Genomic DNA, 18,871 nt, shown 5'->3' on the forward strand with positions numbered 1-18,871 from the left:
AAAAATAAATAAAAAATAAACCTCAATAAGAAAATGTTGAAAGGATAATAAAATGTGATATATTTACACAACAGAACAGTATTCACCTGTGTTTCTTGTATTTTTAGTTTTTCTTTTCATTTCTAGTTTTGTTCTTTGTTTTTTTGAAAGAGACAGAGAGAAAGAAAGTTAGGTTTGTAGAGAGGTAGGGAGGTTCTAGGAGGAGCTCAGGGAGGGCAAAACATGAAAAAAAAATTAATAAAAAAAAACTTGGTCTTTAGGAAGAAAAAAAAGTCCAGTAACACACATAATACCTCAACAACAATTTAAATCATCCAACTAGTATTTCTTATGACCCTAATTTTCTATTATCACTGTTTATAGTACATGCTTAAAACTTTTTCTTAGCTGGACCATGGTGCTGCTCGCCTTTAATCCCAGCACTTGGGAGGAGGAGGCAGGTGGATGTTAGTGAGTTTGAGGCTACCAAGTGAGTTTCAGGACAGCCAGGGCTGTTACACAGAGAAACCTTGTCTCGAAAAACCAAAAGAAAAAAATTCTTAATACCTTTATACACAAAAAGGCATTTAAGAGCGGTCCATAGAGAGTTATCTGAGAATCTGGGGACAGTTCCATTTCCACATGAAGTTTGTCAGGTGGAAGTTCTGAGGGATCAACAGGAGGGCGTGGTGAAGTAGATGGAGAAGAAACAACTCTCTCTGATGTTTTCTGGGCTGGCCTTAATACAGATAGCATTGTTTCTTCCATTTCTGACACTAGAATAAATTGATGGAGGTGGAAAGATTAGTATGTCAGAAAAAAAGTAAATGGCTTTTTAGAAGTTCTTCAAGATAATTATAAAAAATTTCACTATACTTACATAAAAATTAAATATTGTATCTGTAATATTTAACAAAAAAACTGAAAGACCAATAATAAAGAAAACAAAAAATTTCACTAACATAAGGAGAGATATGCATAAATTAGAATTTATGAACAGAATAAATGAAAAGCTTCTATTACATATAATATTATAAGTCCCTAAAATAGAAATTCAGGTCACAATTAGGCATCAATTATATCTATAGGCATTAGAGTTTTCACATAGTTATTTAAATGTGTGACATTATTAAATACTATAAGTATGAATAAAAATGAAAACTGTTCTTTGATCATAACAAAATGGAAAATACAAAAATTTAACTCTTGAATTCTTTTTCTATACTCAGAAATGTAAAATGTTAGCTTTGATAATCCAGAAATACATGATAGTTGTAAAACTGCATTAAAAACTAACTTTCTTTTCAATTAGTGTTATAAATATACTATTTAAGACACTGTACTTTGTAGTCCAGCTTTGCTATTTTTACTTTGGTAGACCTTGGAGAAAATATATCTCTTTAACTCTAAAATAAGCATAAGTATATTACCTGTATCACAGAGTGCTAATAAGGATTAAATGGGAAATTAAGTAAAAAAAAAAACTACCTGATTTAGTTTTTGATACAGAGTAAATGCTCAATAAAAATTATTTATAATTATTTCAAAATAGTTAAAAGAATACAAAATCATATGTATTTGAGACTACATACCTGTAAATTAATTTTATCTTTTCTATATTTTATTAGGTATCTATTAAAACAGCAGCTGTTTCAAAACACAAATGATATTCAAAACACTTACATGACTGTTTTAGCTGTTCATCTGCTTTTTGTGGATAAATTGGATGCCAGGTATAATCAATGGTAAGCATGACACTTGGGACAGTCCAGCATTCAACCCAACCAGCCCTTCCAAATATAAACAAAAACAAAAATCTATTCAGACACTTAATCTTTAGTTGTATAAAAGCACTTTTTTTTTTTTACAGATAAAGCTTATGATTTGAAAGAAATTTCTCTACCTATAAGCTTACAAAATTCTCAGGCCACTATTTTTATGCCCTTACTTTTCCTGAGTAACGTTGCGCCATTTTGGTTTAACTGTTTTCTGGCCACTCTGACACTCAGCAGGAATACCAGTTTCAGGAACCATTTTATTTGGGTGACAATTCTTTACCAGCATGAATAATGAATATTTACTAGGGTGGCAATCTGGTAGAAATAAATGAAGATCAACATCTTCTCCCTAAAAAATAATTTATAATAAAAAAAAATCAGTACATAAATATGATAGCACAGTATCTATACTTATTTCTAAAATCTTGAAAACAAACTGAAAATTAAATGATAAATTTTAAATAACATATTTAACACTGAAAAGTCAAATAGATATCTGGAATAAGATTATACAATGACTAAAATTAAATCCTTATTGAAAAGTATAAAACAGGTATTACAGAAAGTAGTGCATAGTTTCCAAGTAACAATAAAATGACTATCTTCAATAGTTGTTACTGGGTATTACAAGATACACAATTTAAGAGAATCAAAACTCTAATATGGGATCAGGTAGAATATCTTCTATCATTTCTTAACTTTTAAAATAACTTAGGCACTAGACCTTGGTTGGATTTCATGTTTTTCTTATGGACCCTCTATTCTTCATTTATCTCAATGCCTAGTTTCTCAGCGGGTAACATAGTAGAATAGGGTGGTTAAAAGCTACATTGCCAGGGTTCAAAATCCAACATGGCAACTCACTAGCTGCATGAAAATTTACATAAGCTGTCTCCCAATTATTATGCATATTCCCTCCTAACTTCCCAAGTAGCTCAGATTCTCCTCAATTTGTGATCATCCTGCCTCTGGGTCCTGAATACTAGAATTACAGGCATCATACCCAAATACATCTCAGTTTTCTAAGATACAAATATAGGCAATTATGCCAAGAAGGTTTTCTGAGAACTAAATGAGTTACTATGCATATAGCACTCTGAACAATGGTACATTTAAAAGGGGTTAATAGGTATTAGTTGGTCCTTTTATTATTGCTTATTATTTTATTTTTACTACTTTGATTCAAATAATACTATTGGTAATTATTACCCATACCTTAATATTAGATACATCATAAAATTTTGAGCTCAGAAGTACATAATTGCTACCTCTTAGATATAGTAGAGAGAAGTACTTAATCTCTGAATTTGTGGTTTATCTAGGAATCAAGAATAATAAAGAAACATAAAATTTGTTTATAGTACAGTATAGGTGGAAGAAGCTCTAACAATTACAAATGATTTCTAAGAAAATAATTTGTATTTTCTCAGATCAATTTCTAGAGGTTGTTAGAAGGACAGAGGAGTAACACTGACACTAAAGCTATTAGTAACTGAAGGTTGCTACACTCACGGTAGCAATGGGATGAACAAGAGCACACAGAAACTCTGGGAAATCAAGTCTACTAACAAACCTCTGGAATAAACAATGCATCCAATTATACGTACTCTTAAGGAGAATCTGGTATTACACGTAGCTGGAACAAAGTCCGTAAAAGGCAAAGAAAAATCAATGTTCAATGTTTCCCCACAGGCTGCCAGATATACTATAAAAAAAAGTAAAGTAAATATAGTTTAATGTCAACAAAATTTAAAGGGCAAAACTACATTAAATGTACAATTAAATAAAATGAACTGTATGAAAGCATAAAAATCTAAAAACAATTATGAAATAGTCTCAGAAGATAATATAGGAAAATCAACTCCAGCTGTTGTAAGTGAAAGAAAAGAGAAGCAGATTCATGGATAAAGGGTTGTCATGATGTTGCGGGAGGTTTTTAGAGGGACTTTAATAGGAATTGTGGCCCTGAAGAAGGAACTGCCTTAGAGAAAATATTCACCATGTGTAGCACTAGGATAAGGATGGGTATAACAGGGTGAAGAGAAGAGCTTTCAATACTGAGAACAAAGGGGATTGCTGACTTCTAAATTTTACCGGGTAGGAATTCTTTGCAGCATTTATATAATCTGGCCTGACCTACCTGCTGGGAAGAGAGGCACTAACAGGATAAATTTATCTTGTAGGTAGAAGGAGCTTACTTTTTCTGCAAAACCTTGAATGTTCCATCACCATAGGCACCTATCAAATTTTTGTCTTAAGGGACAGACTGCAAAAGCACACTGCCTGATTTTTAGGAGACAGAAAAGAAAGGGGGGAGGAAATCTACATATTTTAACTTCATTTTTGTTGGCACATCTTAATGAGTAGATTAACAAACTTGTAGCACTCTTACCATTTTCCTGTTGTTTAGTGGAACAGTCAATCCAGTTATGTTGATTGGCAGCCCAAATCATTTCAAATTGATGGAACATGATTTTAAAATTCCATGTGTATGGAACAAATGAAAAAATATCTGGAGCATTATCACTAGACCAATCTTGAATCAGATCTTAAAACAAAGAACAAAAAGTAAAACTGATTAAACATGAACATGCATGTATGTTTGTTTACACATTCACACACACATACACACCCTAGTTCATCAAAAATAAATTCTTTTGTAAATTTAAAAAAAAAACTTTATATACCTGCACATTTACTTCTTTGAATCCTCTTTTTATTGTGCTTATTTCTACCTATCTGTTAATTGGGGGGCATGAGGGGTTTGCTATGAGTGAAAAATATCTTATTTTAATCAACTTTTTAAATAACAAATATAGCTAAGCATGGCAGTGAACCCCTTTAATCCTACCACTCAGGAGGCCAAGGCAGATAATCTGTGAGTTCCAGGCCAGCCGAGGTGCACAGTAAGACCTTGTCTTAAACACAGATAAAATTTTCATAAAATTTTATCTGTGAAATTTCATCTGTGTTATTTTATAAATTTCATAAAATTTTATCTGTGAAATTTTATCTGTGTTATTTCATGAACATTTTCATAAAAATGTTCATGAAATAAGTATCCACTGAGTACCTATTATATGGGAACCTCTCTTCTAAACTCTGGGACTGTAATGAAATAAACAGATACAGTCATCTGAAAGTTTAAAACAACCATTAGTGCTTATGTGTTAAGCTTGAATTGCTGCTTTTTAAAAGTGTTTTATAATTTTTATTTATTATTACTATTGAGTGTGATGTAGGTGTCAGGCCATAACCATGCCATAGTGTACATATGAGAATAAGTGTGTGGAGTCAGTTTTCTCCTTTCACCTTTACACAGGCTATAGGGGTCAAATTTAGATTACCAGACTTATGCAGCAGCAAGCACTTTTACATATAGATTATTGTACCGGTTCCTAGTTGCGTCTTTTAAATTTGTCTTTATATATATCTAGTCTGTTTCTCTGTTAAATTAATTTTCTTTTAAACTTAGGAAGTAAAGGCTCTCATTAGGCTGTTGGTGGTACACGCTTTTAATCCCAGCACTGAGGAGACAGGTGGATCTTTGTGAGTTTGAGGCCAGCCTGGTCTACAAAATGAGTTTCAGGACAGCCAGAGCTGTTACCCAGAAGAACCCTGTTTCAAAAAACTGGGGAAAAAAAAAGGAAAAAAGAAAGAAGTAAAGGTTCTGTATATGGTAATACAAGCTTTGGAAATACAGTAGTTTCCACAACTTTTTCTTCTGTCTTCCTGTCATTTGTATGGATTGTATATAATCATCAAGATCAACATTTCTTGAGAAATAGCTTTATTCTTAGAGATGTCAAATTCAGCTTTGTACACTTATAATACATAGAAGCCTCATGCCATGTACATGAAATCAGGTGTGCATTTTTGGTTCTGATATCAGACCATAATAACTTTAAGTTCTGGCTTTATTAGCAACATAATTTTGAGAATATAACTTAAGTATTACTACTTTCTCCTAAATAAAGACAATAAGAATGAAGACAATTTCCCTAACTTATTGGAAGAATTGAAATGATTTATGTGACATTTTAACAACTAAATGGCATCAAGTAAGCACTCCATAAAGTACACTTATCATTGAGACTACTTGAAGGGAATTTACAAATAAAACCTAAATATTTAATGTCACTTTGTTTTTAAAGAGGATCTTTAAACTGAAAAAATGAGTTAGAATCATGACAGAAAGTAGTCATAAACGTATCATATGATTTCATGTAAAAATTAGCTGCCTAATAAATTAATAAATAGCAATCTTAACTATAATTAATCTCATTAATAAGATAAAAATAAATCAAATAAAAGGTATGTAACTATTAACCTTTACTATTAATAGAAAAGGGAAATCTTAGTATGTCAAATTTACTTTAAATATACCTTTATTTCATTTAAAAATTACAGAGGGTAGCCACTCCTATTGCACCTATGCTTACCTTGGAAACATATACACACACACACTCATTGTTTTATTTTCTAACAAAGGAAGTGTTTATACCAAAACTACAGGGGCAAACATCCTGCATACAAGCTTCATTGTGACTGGCATACATGCAATACATCTCCACTTCCATCCACTCCCAAAGTTATCTTCTTCCCTGTTTTACAAAGGTAGACATTTGCCTCAAAAACAGAAAGAAAAATAAAAGGGAAAACATTCAAGGAGACACTTAAACCTCAGTTCTACATCCCAGCCTCTTGAAGAAGTCTTACTCTGTTTCTTTCTTTCAAGATTTATTCCTTCAAAATTCATCCCTGGAAATAATCAATTTCATAATAAAATTCAACATTTTTCAGACTGACTTCTTCATTTTTCTCCTTAGTAAACTCTTATAGTTCAGCATATGCACTATATATATACTATACACACACACATACATACAAACACACACACTATTTAACCTGTCTGAAACTAATATAGTCATCTTTCCATAACCATAGATACGATCTACCATAGGTTGAAAATGTTTTTCTTTGCATATGAACTAAACATTTGCCTGTCATTATTCCTTAGATACTATAAGTGATTTTTTTATGAAATATCAACACTGTGATAAGTATTTTAAGTAACTTGCAGATTAATGAAGGTATACAGTAAGATATATAATCTATATTCCAGAACCATACCATTTCATAGAAGGAACTGAGCATCTACAGATTTTGTATATACAAGGAACCAATAATCTATGGATATGAAGTAATGACTACCCTGTCATTCATATCCTTTATGTGGAAGGAAAACAACCATTTCTAATGGCAGGTACGATACAAATATCTGCTTCAGTAATTCTATTTTCTTCAAGATTTTGGTTTTTTGTTTGTTTTGTTTTGTTGTTTTGTTTTGTTTTTTCGAGGCAGGGTTTCTCTGTGGCTTTGGAACCTGTCCTGGAACTAGCTCTTGTAGACCAGGCTGGCCTCAAACTCACAGAGATCCGCCTGCCTCTGCCTCTCGAGTGCTGGGATTAAAAGTGTGCACCATCACCATCCAGCTTTTCTTCAAGTTTCTAACTGTTAACTTAGAGACAATAATATTGTTTCTTTTTAGAGTTATATGAAGAAAATATAAATTAATGAGCTTTGTAAATGCCAAAATGTTACATAAATCATTCCTATTACATCAAGGTTCACTTTATAAAGTCTATTTTCATCATTAATAAACCTTCTTTATTTATGCCTTCAGATGGCATTAATTTCTGATGTCCTTCCATCTCAGATGCAGTGGAAGGACCATAGTTTACTCTAGCTCAACATAAACAATGTTTTGCACTGTTTCATTTTATATCTAGTATGTCTATCAATGTACTTGAGATTACTAATTAAAACAAGAAAAAACCCAAGTGATATGTCCATAAGTTCTCTGTGGGCAGAAATCATATTCAGTAATTGTTTTAAATTATTATGAGACTTGGAATGTCTAGTAGAAGCATCTATCTATCATATACTTACATTGGTTAAAAGCACAACATGAATTTAGTAAAAAACAGAAATTCGAATCATTTAATAGCTCAGGAAATGAATGTAGTTTCTAAATAAATTTATTCACCACCTATTTTAACAAATCTTAATGTTTTTCTTCAGTAGTAATTGAAATGGTATAAATCGCTAATTTCCACTTTAATAAATCTTAGATTTTAAAACCTTATTTGAAAGTTTATATCATCATCATACAATATTATCTTCACACCAGCTTCTATATTTTTACTGATAAATATTAAGAATTGGGGTGAAAAATATTTTTCACACACACAACAGAAATTTTATTAAGTTTCTGCTACAAGAGACAATAACTTCAAACTGTTTAACAGAAATCCCTGTTCAACTGAGAGGCCAAATGGGTCCAAGAAAGATGAAAATTAAATACTTAATCAAAGGCCCTATAACATCACCTACCACCTACCACCACAGTGGTAGTAAGCCAAGGAAGACTGCTATAGCAACTAACCTACTGCGAATGCCAGCAGTCACACAGCAAGAAGTAACTCTGTCTTACAGAAGACTACGGTACAATAACCAGAGTCTAAGAAGTGATTGCCAAAACCATTTTTATTAATATCTGTAACAAGCACTTGTTGCACTTTAATAGCACTTTTTTCTTCAGATCAAAAGCTGTTCACATTACCAGATGGTCTTATCAAATAATGTGATTAGAAAAATGAAGCACTTTCTTTATGACCTAATTCATTTGTGCAAGAAATTTAAAAATTATAAAGACAGTAAGTTAAAAATTAGCCTGGTCTACAAGAGCTAGTTCCAGGACAGGCTCCAAAACCACAGAGAAACCCTGTCTCGAAAAACCAAAAAAAAAAAAAAAATCTGAAAAACACACTAACAACTTACTTTAGAACTAAATTGTTAACTGGGTGGTGTAGTGCATGCCTATAATCCCAGCACTCAGGAGGCAGAGGCAGGTGGATCTCTGGGAGTTTGAGGCCAGCTTGGTCCACAAAATCTAGGTCCAGGACAGCTAGGGCTGTTACACAGAACCTTGTCTCAAAATATTAGAAAAAAAGAAAAAGGAAAAAAAAGAGAGAACTAAATTGTTATAAGTAATACCCCATAAAATGTCAAACAGTTGGTATTAGAGCTTTGTATCAGTCCATAATTGTCCCCCACATCATAATATTCTTAAATCAATCTATTTCCACAAGAGGCTTCAGTTTCCACCTTTCTTTGACAGCTTCAACTCCTGGGGCATTGTATTTATGATAAAGCTCTGCCCCACATCCAAATTTCTAAAGAACTATTTTACCTTATTATAAAAGGCATAAGAATCACTGCTGGACTCATAGGACCTCAGAGAGTCTGAACTGAACCAACGAGCCTACATTGAACCAATCTAAGCCCTCTAGATAATATGTGACAGTTATATAGCTTGGTCTACTTGCGGGACTCCCAACAATGGGAACAGAGGCTGTCCCTAACACTGCCTGGCTTTGGGGAATCTATTCCTCGTACTGGGTGCCTTGCCCATCCTTAATTCAAGAAGTGCTTAGTACTACAGCAACTTGATATGCCATGCTTTTTTTTAATTTATTTTTATTGAGCTTTACATTTTTCTCTGCTCCCCTCCCTACCTCTGCCCTCCCCACTTCAACCCTCCCTCAAGGTCCCCATGCTCCCAATTTACTCAGGAAATCTTGTCTTGCCATGCTTTGTTGATAGCCATGGGAGGCCTGCCCTTTTCTAAACAGAAATGGAGTAATGGATTTTGGAGAAGGGCAGAGGGGAAATGGGAGGAGAGGAGGGAGGGTAAACTGTGATCAGGATGTGAAATACATAGAAAATTTTAATTAATAAAAGAAATTAATTAATAGAAACACCAAAAGAAAAAGAGAATTGCTGTTGAACAAAGGACATTCCCTCACACCTCTCACCAGCTAGAGAACTTATTTCTTGTAGATTTTGTCAACAGAGAAAACAATTCAAGCACCGTGACCAAGGATATTCACTCAGGGATGAACCACTATTAATATCTAAGAGGTAGCCTTTCAGTAAAATTAGTAAATTTAAAAGGTACTCCTGAAGTTACTATGCTATCATGTCTTCCAGAATCAATATAAAGCAGTCAAATGTGACAGTTATCTAAGAAATGAGAACTTAAATGGTACAAACACACTATAAAAAAGAATGAATTAAACAGGAAAAGCATAAGAATTAGAGTGACAAAAAAGTACAGAAAATCAGTTCTAATTAAAGAAATGTGTAATCAAGTATTTAAAAGTAACAAAACATCTAGTTTAAAGAGCAACTTTAAAGTACATTTTTTTAAATCATGAAGGTTTTTAACTCAACTCTATTTTTAATACTGCTGATGCAAAAATAAAATGCCTGAAAGAAAGTATCTGAAACTAGGAAAAGTCTTAGAAAGATTTAAATAGTAAGAAGCAGTGAAGCAAATGTTGTGTCTCCATAAAGCAGCTGTTGATCCTAATAAATCAGATCAACTCTGTGGGATGAACTTCTAGAGCCACAATCATAAAAGCTACTAGACTTGATGTAGTAATATTTATAACATTCATAGACCCAGACTACCTGTTTTTTATGAAATATGAATGCACCAAGAAGTTGGGTTTTTTTTATTTCCAACTATAATGGCATTGACATAATCCACACTAACAGAAAAGTTTGAGCTAAAATAATATATTTTACTATTTGAGTATACTGTCATAGATGATGATATAAAGCTGGAAAAGGCAGCAACTGGCTCATCAGTGCTTTATGTTTTACTATCCTGATCCAAAGCCATAGCCTAAACTAAGCTCTTCCATTTGTTTCTAAGCTCAAAATTGGTTTAATATTTTCACTGCCATTGTTTGGAATTGACGAAAACAAAAAAATTGTATTAAAATAGTTCCTTTGGTATTCTCAGCCTAAAACAAATTAAGATAGCATAAATAATATCACCAAATCCCTATATTGAATATAAAAGTAAACCTACAGAATAGAATAAGCTCATCACAATAAATCACTCTATGTTTACCAAAAAATACCTGTAAAGAAGTTCTTCTGTGCAAAGATGAAGTGGTAGGTGGCTTTATAAACCTCTAATTCACACTGCCAGGTCTGTGGCATGTTCCAAATCCTGGGGTAGCTGGCATTGATGTGAAACTGCAAAACAAATGTTAGAGCTTAAAATGTGACAATGTTGACAGCATTGGAAATGAAGGCACACACACTAGTGAGTAATTAAAATTTATTTTCCCGCTGAGCTGAACAGAAGGTGTCTGAGACTTTTAAAACTGTTGTAACACAACCAGTAAAATAAAAACAAGAAAAAAAGTCAATGAAATGATCCTAATGATACTCTGCTATACTTCTATACCAGAGCCTAGCAAAATTGTCATCAGAGAGGCTTCATCCAGCAACTGATGGGAACAGATGCAGAGACCCACATCCAAACATTAGGCGAATTCTGATGAAGGCTGCAAAGAAGGACTGTGGGAGCCAAAGGATTCAATACACACACACACACACACACACACACACAAAAAAAAAAAAAAAAAAAAAAAAAAAACAGCCCACAGAATCAACTAAACAGGGCTTATAGGGGCTCACAGAGACTGAAGTGACAGTCAGAGAGGCTCTATGGGACTGTCCTCTGCATACATTACGGTTGTGTAGCCAGGGGTTCTTGTGAGACTCCTAAAAGTGAGAATGGGGACTGTCTCTGACCTTTTTTTTTTTTTTTTTTCTTGCTTTAGGGACTCTTCCTCCTGTTGGATTGTCTTAATATGAGGGATACACCTACTCTTGTTGTGACTTGTTATGCCATGTTTGGCTTATATCCCTGGGAGGCCTGCCCTTTTCTGAAGGGAAATGAAGAAAAGTAGATTGGGGGAAGAGACTGGAAAAAGAGGAGTGGAAACATCAATTTGAAAGTAATATATGAGAGAAAAATAAATTAAAAGTAAATTTAAAAAAACAACTTGCTGTAGCAAAAGGTCAGTATTCCTGGTCAATACTCACATCTTTGAAATATTAGGCTTTGGTGTAGTCAAAATTTTCTGAGAACAAGGACTCATGCTCTAGTTTAAACCAGCTAACTAATATAGCAGGTAATAAACCATGCCCCTAATTCCTCCTCTGTTAATAGAAGGAAGGTGGAATACCATGCACACCATCATACAACCTGATCATGGCATTTCTGCAAAGGAAAAAGCTGCCTGCTTAAGAGTAGCAACAGTGTTTTACATAGCCCTATTTATCAGCAATAGCTTGAGAATTCTAACAAGTGCTGAACTGTAAGGAATACTGATTTTGATAGATTTTAATGCTAGATTTTAAGTAATAATAGATTTCTGTAGTAATTTTATATTATTCATATCCTAAGGCACATTTTTATACCTATGAAATATGAATGCCCCAAAAAATAAGGTTTTTTTTCAACAATGTTGGCATCAACTTAATTCATGTCAACAGAAAAGACTACACACTGACTCTCAGGCTAAGCCAGCAAACCTGACTATTTGTGAATGCTGCTGTAGATAATTATATAAATATATGAGTTTTTCTTAGTAATTGTGAAATTTTCTTCTATTTACTTGTAGGTTATGTGTAAAATGTTAGCTTAAGGCAAGTAATTAAGAACCTTATGACATCATCTTATATAAATGAATCTTCAGTGAATACCAACCATTCTAAACAGTGGGTTTTTGTTGTTGTTGTTACTGACTTTTCTTTTTAAGTCCCAGATTAATGAGTATCTTAATCTGAAATTTAAACTACATGTACTGTCAGACAACCCAAAGTACCATCAAAATTTTCTTCCTTTAAACTTAGTCACTGACTTGACGAAGAATAAAATGTTAAGCTCTGAGAGAAAATCCAACAAGGTCAATACATGCTCAAAAATTATTTTACTTATAATTTAGGAAAAACACATGAAGTTGAAAATTAGCATTCAAACAACTTTTGGGGCCTTCTACTCACTTCCTATATATTAAAAGCGGAGCAATAGCCTGGTGGCGGGATGGGGAGGTAGCATATGCCTTTAATCCCAGCACTTAGGAGGCAGGGGCAGGTAGATTTGTGAGTTCGAGACTAGCCTGGTCTACAAAGCAAGTTCCAGGACATCCTGGGTAATACAGAAGAACCCTGTCTCCAAAAATTTGAGGGAAAAAAAAGAAAAGAAAAAAGAAAAAAGGAAGGAAGAGAAGAGGGAGCAAGGGAAGGAAAGAGAGAGACAAAGAGAGAGGGAGAGAAGGAAGGAAGGAAGGAAGGAAGGAAGGAGCAAGTGAGGGAGGGAAGGAAGGAAGGAAAGAAGCAGGGCAATAAAGGAATGCAAAGGCAGTACACAGTATCTGGAATAAACTTCTCTTCCCTAGTATGGTATAACTAAAGTACCTACTTGGCAGTTCTTAAATAAGAAAACAGATAATTTTTAATTTTACACTGAAAATTTGAAACCAAATTATAACTACTAAAAGAATACATTCATATATTTAGACTTACTGCTAACATTTCTGCTTCTAACAGGGTTCGATACTGCATGCTGGTAGTAGCATCAACATGTAATAGTTGTCCTTTAATTGCAGGAGTGTAACCTAGTAAATAGAAATATAAACCGTAAGGACTAGAATAAAAACTATACAATTATAATTTTTGTAGTAAAACCAACACAAAAAAGTAATCCCTGAGAAACAGCTTAAGTATTCTTCAGTAAAAGAGCTTGCTAATATAATAAGGAATCATCATCACCATTGATATCTACTCTAGTTTGCTTTGGAGTATGAACCTACAATGCTCTCTCAGTATCCATTCAGGATGGTTCCAAGATCCCATAATTAAACCAAAATCTATGATGTTCAAGACCTTTATGTGAAATGTCAAAGTATTTCACATTATTTCATACATCTTCCACATATGCCAAATTATCCCACATTACTTACACTTAACCTTTAATGCAATGTAAACACTACAAAATAACCACTAAACAGTACTGTTTAGGGAATGACAAGGAAAAAGTATACAGTACTTTTTAAAGTACTTTTTAAAGTAAACTCAACTTTACTTAAATATTTTCATATTGAAGCCTATAGATATGAAGACTTACTGCATGTTTACTCTCTAAGGAATACTTTTCTTTTTTTTAAAAAAAAAAAAAACAAAACTTTATTTACTTATTATGTATACAATGCTCTACCTGCATGTATCCCTGCAGGCCAGAAGAGGGCACCAAATCTCATTACAGATGGTTGTGAGCTACCATGTGGTTGCTGGGAATTGAACTCAGGACCTTTGGAAGAGCAGGCAGAGCTCTTAACCACTGAGCCATCTCTCCGGCCCAAGGAATATTTTCAAATATTAACACAAGTTCCATACTTTTACTTTATTCACTGACTCACATATATTATTTTTTTCATCACTTTTTTCAACTACTCCCTATATAACTACGGTTGCCAAATATCATCTATTTCTCTTATAATGACACTTTCACATCAATAAATGCCATTCTCGGCACAAGCAGGAAAGTTTAAAATGCCATTTCCTTCCCTAATGAGCCTCCTTTTCTAACTAGCTGTATGTTATTATACTAAGAGTTTTATAGCATATCTACAACACACTCCGCTATAGGCTTTCTTTTCCATCCTAAATATTTGAATTTGAAAAATACTTTAGGTTTCTGTGTGTTTGGAGCCATATGTTGTTCTTTTCATGATTCCTAAGTCCTTTTGTCATTCCTAATCTCCACAAAGTCATCTTAAAAATCCGCCAAATCCTTTTGACAACTTTTGTTACATTTTATGCATTTGGGTATATGTCTGTGTGGAGGTCAGAGGGTACCTTCTAGCATATGGGTGTTTGGAATACTGATTACTCAATCCTCAGCTGGCCCACATTTATCTCAGTGTGCCAACATTTGTACAATAGCTATGCACTGTGAAATTACACAAGGATATTTACTATGTGCATTATTGTGCAGGCTTGTCTTAAGTCAACTTGACACAAGCTAGAGTTATCTGGAAGAGGAGAACCACAAGTGAGAGAAATAAGATCCAACTGTAAGGTGTTCTCTTAATTAGTGATTGATGTGGGAGGGCTCAACCTATGGTGGCGCCATCCCTGGGCTGGTCGTCCTGGGTTCTTCATAGAAAGCAAACTGAGCAAGATACAGGAAGCAAGCCAGTAAGCAGCACCCCTCCATGGTCTCTGCATCAGCTCCTGCCTCCAGGTTCCTGCTCTGTTTGAGTTCCTATCCTGACTTCCTTAACAATATGAAAGGTAAGCCAAAAAACCCTTTCCTCCCCAACTTGCTTTTAGGTCATGGTGTTTCATTGCAGCAATAGAAACCGTAACTAGTAGGGCAATGGAGGAGGGGGGAGCAGAGGCAGGAGGATCTCTGAGAGCTCAAGGCCAGCCTGGTCTACCAGAGCTAGTTCGGACAGGCTCCAAAGCCACAGAAACCCTGTCTCGAAAAACCAAGTAAATAAATAAATAAAATAAAAACACGTAACTAAGAAAATGATTGACTGATCAACTTAAAAATTTTATTTTGGCCAGGCGGTGATGGCGCACGCCTTTAATCCCAGCACTCAGGAGGCAGAGGCAGGCGGATCTCTGTGAGTTCGAGACCAGCGTGGTCTACAAGAGCTAATTCCAGGACAGGCTCCAAAACCACAGAGAAACCCTGTCTCGAAAAAACCCAAAAAAAAAAAAATTATTTTGTAAGAAAGTATTTTGCCTGCCTTTATGGATGTGCACCACGTGTGTTCATGCCAGAGAGAATGTTAAAGTGGGTTGTAAACCACCATGTGGTTGGTGCTAGGAACTAAAAGGTCAGAACACTCCCATATTTGAATCATTATTAATTTTATACAACTTCCAACTTTCTTTCTCCCCTGTGATACACTGTAACTAAAGTATTTCTAACAGACTTTTCTTACCAAATAACTCCTATGAATCAGGCAGCGCTAGAGGATCTCAGATCTCTCCTTGAAGAGCTCACATGAGCTCTAGTTCTTTACAAGAAAAAGAACCTGGAGTTGGGTAGGAGTATATATTATGCCATCCTCAGTCACTGTTTCAATGGATTATTTAAACAGAAAAGCCCAAATGCTGTAAATTTTATGTAAATATAAGAAATGAATCAACCTCTCTTTCTTGCTTTATATAGGAGCATGGATATAGATGACAGAAACAAGATAGGAGAGCTGAATAAAATAAAATATGAATAAAAAAATTAATGACAGATATCCATTCTATCATTGCCATTTAATGACCTTAAAATAGAGTCTATCACTATTCTCTTTACACCAAGAAAGTGACTATGTACACAATTTCATCTTAACTCTCCTCAGTAACAAATATACTAAAGTGGGAGTTAAAAAAAGCAAAAATTAACCTAAAGCACTATTTATTCATGTTACTGATTAAGTGCCCAAATTTCAAATATGCAATGAATTATAGTAGCTCAGATGAAATTGTAGCTGTAAGAGAATTATTTAATATTTTAATGTGCGCTTTTTTCTTTCTCACAGTTACACTGTTCTAAGTACCCAGCTTAGTCTATGAAAAAAATATCTATTAATGTCACACCCTAAAAAAATCTGTGCCAGGCAGGGGTGGTGCACACCTTTATCCCCAGCACCTGAGAGGCAGAGGTAGGTTGGATCACTATGAGTTCGAGGCCAGCGTGGTCTACAGAATGAGTTCCAGGACAGTCAGAGCTGTTACACAGAGAAACTCTATCTCAAAAAACAAAATCAAAGCAAAAATTTAAGCCTATTTATCAAACAATTACTGTTCAAATTCTAGGATCTGAAGTAAGTACGAGACCTGTGATTGATACAGTATCCACTCTCACAGTACCAAAGCTTAACTAGAAAAATTATCAGACCTACAAGAGATGTGTACAATATAAGAAAAATATAGAATTACTATCTCTAAAAAGTCAAAAATTGTTCTTGCTAGATACTCAAATATTATGTAATCACTTAAAGTACAGGTACATTGAAATGTAAAACTATGCCCTCATCTGCTCAAGGATATTTCAAAAACTTACATATAGGACTATCACATTATCCAGCAACCCCATTACTGAGTCTCTCTCCAAAGGCAATGAATAAGTGGGCTGAAGAACCATCTGCATGCCCATGTTCATGGTAGCACCATGCACAAAGTCATGACATGAAAACAAACTAAGTGCGCTATCCATCAACTGATGAATGAACAGAATAAAATATGGTACATATGTGAAATGGGAATCTAGCCACAAAAAAAAAGGTTGAATTCTTATCAAATGATAAGACAAAATGGCTCCAAATGAAAGTCATTATGTCAAGTGAAATAAGACACACAAAAAATGATGTGATTTTATTAATGATCTCATTAGTGCATGCAACCTAAAACAAGAAAAAAATAAACACTGAGCTTATAGAAGTTGAGAGCCGAATGGTAGTTACTCAAGGCTGGGGGGGAATACTGAGAAAGGAAGGGTTAGGAGTGGGTAAAAAATGACTACTAAGTTATAGACACAAATTGTAGGCTGATCCACAGATAATGAGAATGTTATACACTTCAAAAAACTCAAGGAAAGCTGGTCAGTATGGTAGTTCCAATCTGCAATCACAGCACTTGAGAGTCTGAGGAAGGAGCATCTCAAGTTGGGGACAGGCCTAAGCTACATAGCAAGTCCTTGCTCAGCATGGTCTACATAATGAGATGCAGTCTCAAAAAAATAAGTAAGTGTGAACTAAACAAAAGGATTTTAAATTCTTTTTTTTTTTTTTTCGAGACAGGGTTTCTCTGTGGCTTTGGAGCCTGTCCTGGAACTAGCTCTGTAGACCAGGCTGGGCTCGAACTCACAGAGATCCGCCTGCCTCTGCCTCCCGAGTGCTGGGATTAAAGGCGTGCGCCACCACCACCCAGCAGGATTTTAAATTCTTTTACCACACAGAAGTTATAAATGTAGAAACACGTTTACTTTGACTTGAACATTGTAAGTCTATATACATGGGTTCAAACATCACATGGCACCTCATAAATAGATACACTTTTATGTATCAGTAAAAACCTAAACTATACTTAAATTAATAGACAAAAAAATTAAAATGAAACAGTACTATTATTAATCTGGAAGGACTAACAAACTACATTACCATATTAATCATGTCACTAATCATTTCAGGCAAAATAATGATAACTTACCATTTTCTTCAACTGTCATTGGAATATTAATTTCTAAATATGAGCCAGCCCCTACATTTACATGTACAGCATTTGTTTCCTACCAAAAGAACAAGATTAATTACATGAGATTTATTGTATTTATATTCCTATCATTTTACTTTTAAATTATCAAAGAAATATAATTAATAATATGAAGTATTAAAAATTTGGAAAAACAAAGGTTCAGATTTACACCAAAATTATACTAAAACAATTTAACAAAATACAAAGGAAAAATTAGAAGATAACTTAAAAGTTCACTGTTATTACTATTAATCATTATTAATTTCTTTTCATTATTTGGCATTTAACAAAGTATTATAAACATAAAACAGAAATGAAGCTAAGCATAGAATTATGACCCAAAAAATACTCTAAAAAATAATTTTCAAATTTTAAACACTATTTTCTATTATCTTATAATAAATACCCTGTTTTTAGTAAACAGCAGGTCAATGGTAGCATCTGCAATAATATTCATTCGTAGTTCAAATGCAAGGATCTGTCTTGGTCTCCCAGGCTGTGCGATCTCAGAAACTTTCAGAACTTGATAGTCAGGTGGAAAGAAAAACTTCCATAAACAATCTCTACATATCAAGGAAAAGGAGTAATGGCATGTTAGTCAAACACAATCATCTTTGATAAGTAACTAAAATCTTATTTTAACCTATCATTGCTATCTTATTTGACAAACTATTTTTCCATATCATATAGATAACAATAAACTTTAAATACCTAATACACTATTACTGAGTGAAACACTGGCAGGCCCCAATCAAAGTGTATATGAGTTATAAAAACAGACTATAAGCATATCAGTTATGTAAATGATCAAGAACTGAAGAAAGATAGCTTAATTCATCATTTCTCCCTAAGCAAGTGAATTAATCTTTCTGAGAAAACCTGATCGGTTTCCTTGTGTATAAAAACAACTTATCTCA

At 33.9% G+C, this 18,871-nt stretch overlaps 1 protein-coding gene across 1 annotated transcript in view; it reads right to left on the reverse strand.

The window, feature by feature from the left end:
- Kiaa1109 (KIAA1109 ortholog) overlaps positions 1 to 18,871 on the reverse strand; it is a 207,895-nt gene that overhangs the window by 141,941 nt on the left and 47,083 nt on the right. The window contains exons 12-20 of the mRNA XM_005370400.3: positions 18,361 to 18,517; positions 17,910 to 17,988; positions 13,215 to 13,306; positions 10,754 to 10,871; positions 4,150 to 4,305; positions 3,365 to 3,462; positions 1,928 to 2,106; positions 1,663 to 1,769; positions 547 to 755 (exon numbers count right to left, since the gene is read on the reverse strand). Of these exons, the coding sequence (XP_005370457.1) occupies positions 547 to 755; positions 1,663 to 1,769; positions 1,928 to 2,106; positions 3,365 to 3,462; positions 4,150 to 4,305; positions 10,754 to 10,871; positions 13,215 to 13,306; positions 17,910 to 17,988; positions 18,361 to 18,517 (1,195 nt within the window). The remainder of the gene's footprint in view (positions 1 to 546; positions 756 to 1,662; positions 1,770 to 1,927; positions 2,107 to 3,364; positions 3,463 to 4,149; positions 4,306 to 10,753; positions 10,872 to 13,214; positions 13,307 to 17,909; positions 17,989 to 18,360; positions 18,518 to 18,871) is intronic.

The sequence above is a fragment of the Microtus ochrogaster genome, unplaced genomic scaffold, assembly GCF_000317375.1.
Source record: "Microtus ochrogaster isolate Prairie Vole_2 unplaced genomic scaffold, MicOch1.0 UNK78, whole genome shotgun sequence".
Classification (NCBI taxonomy): Eukaryota; Metazoa; Chordata; class Mammalia; order Rodentia; family Cricetidae; genus Microtus; species Microtus ochrogaster.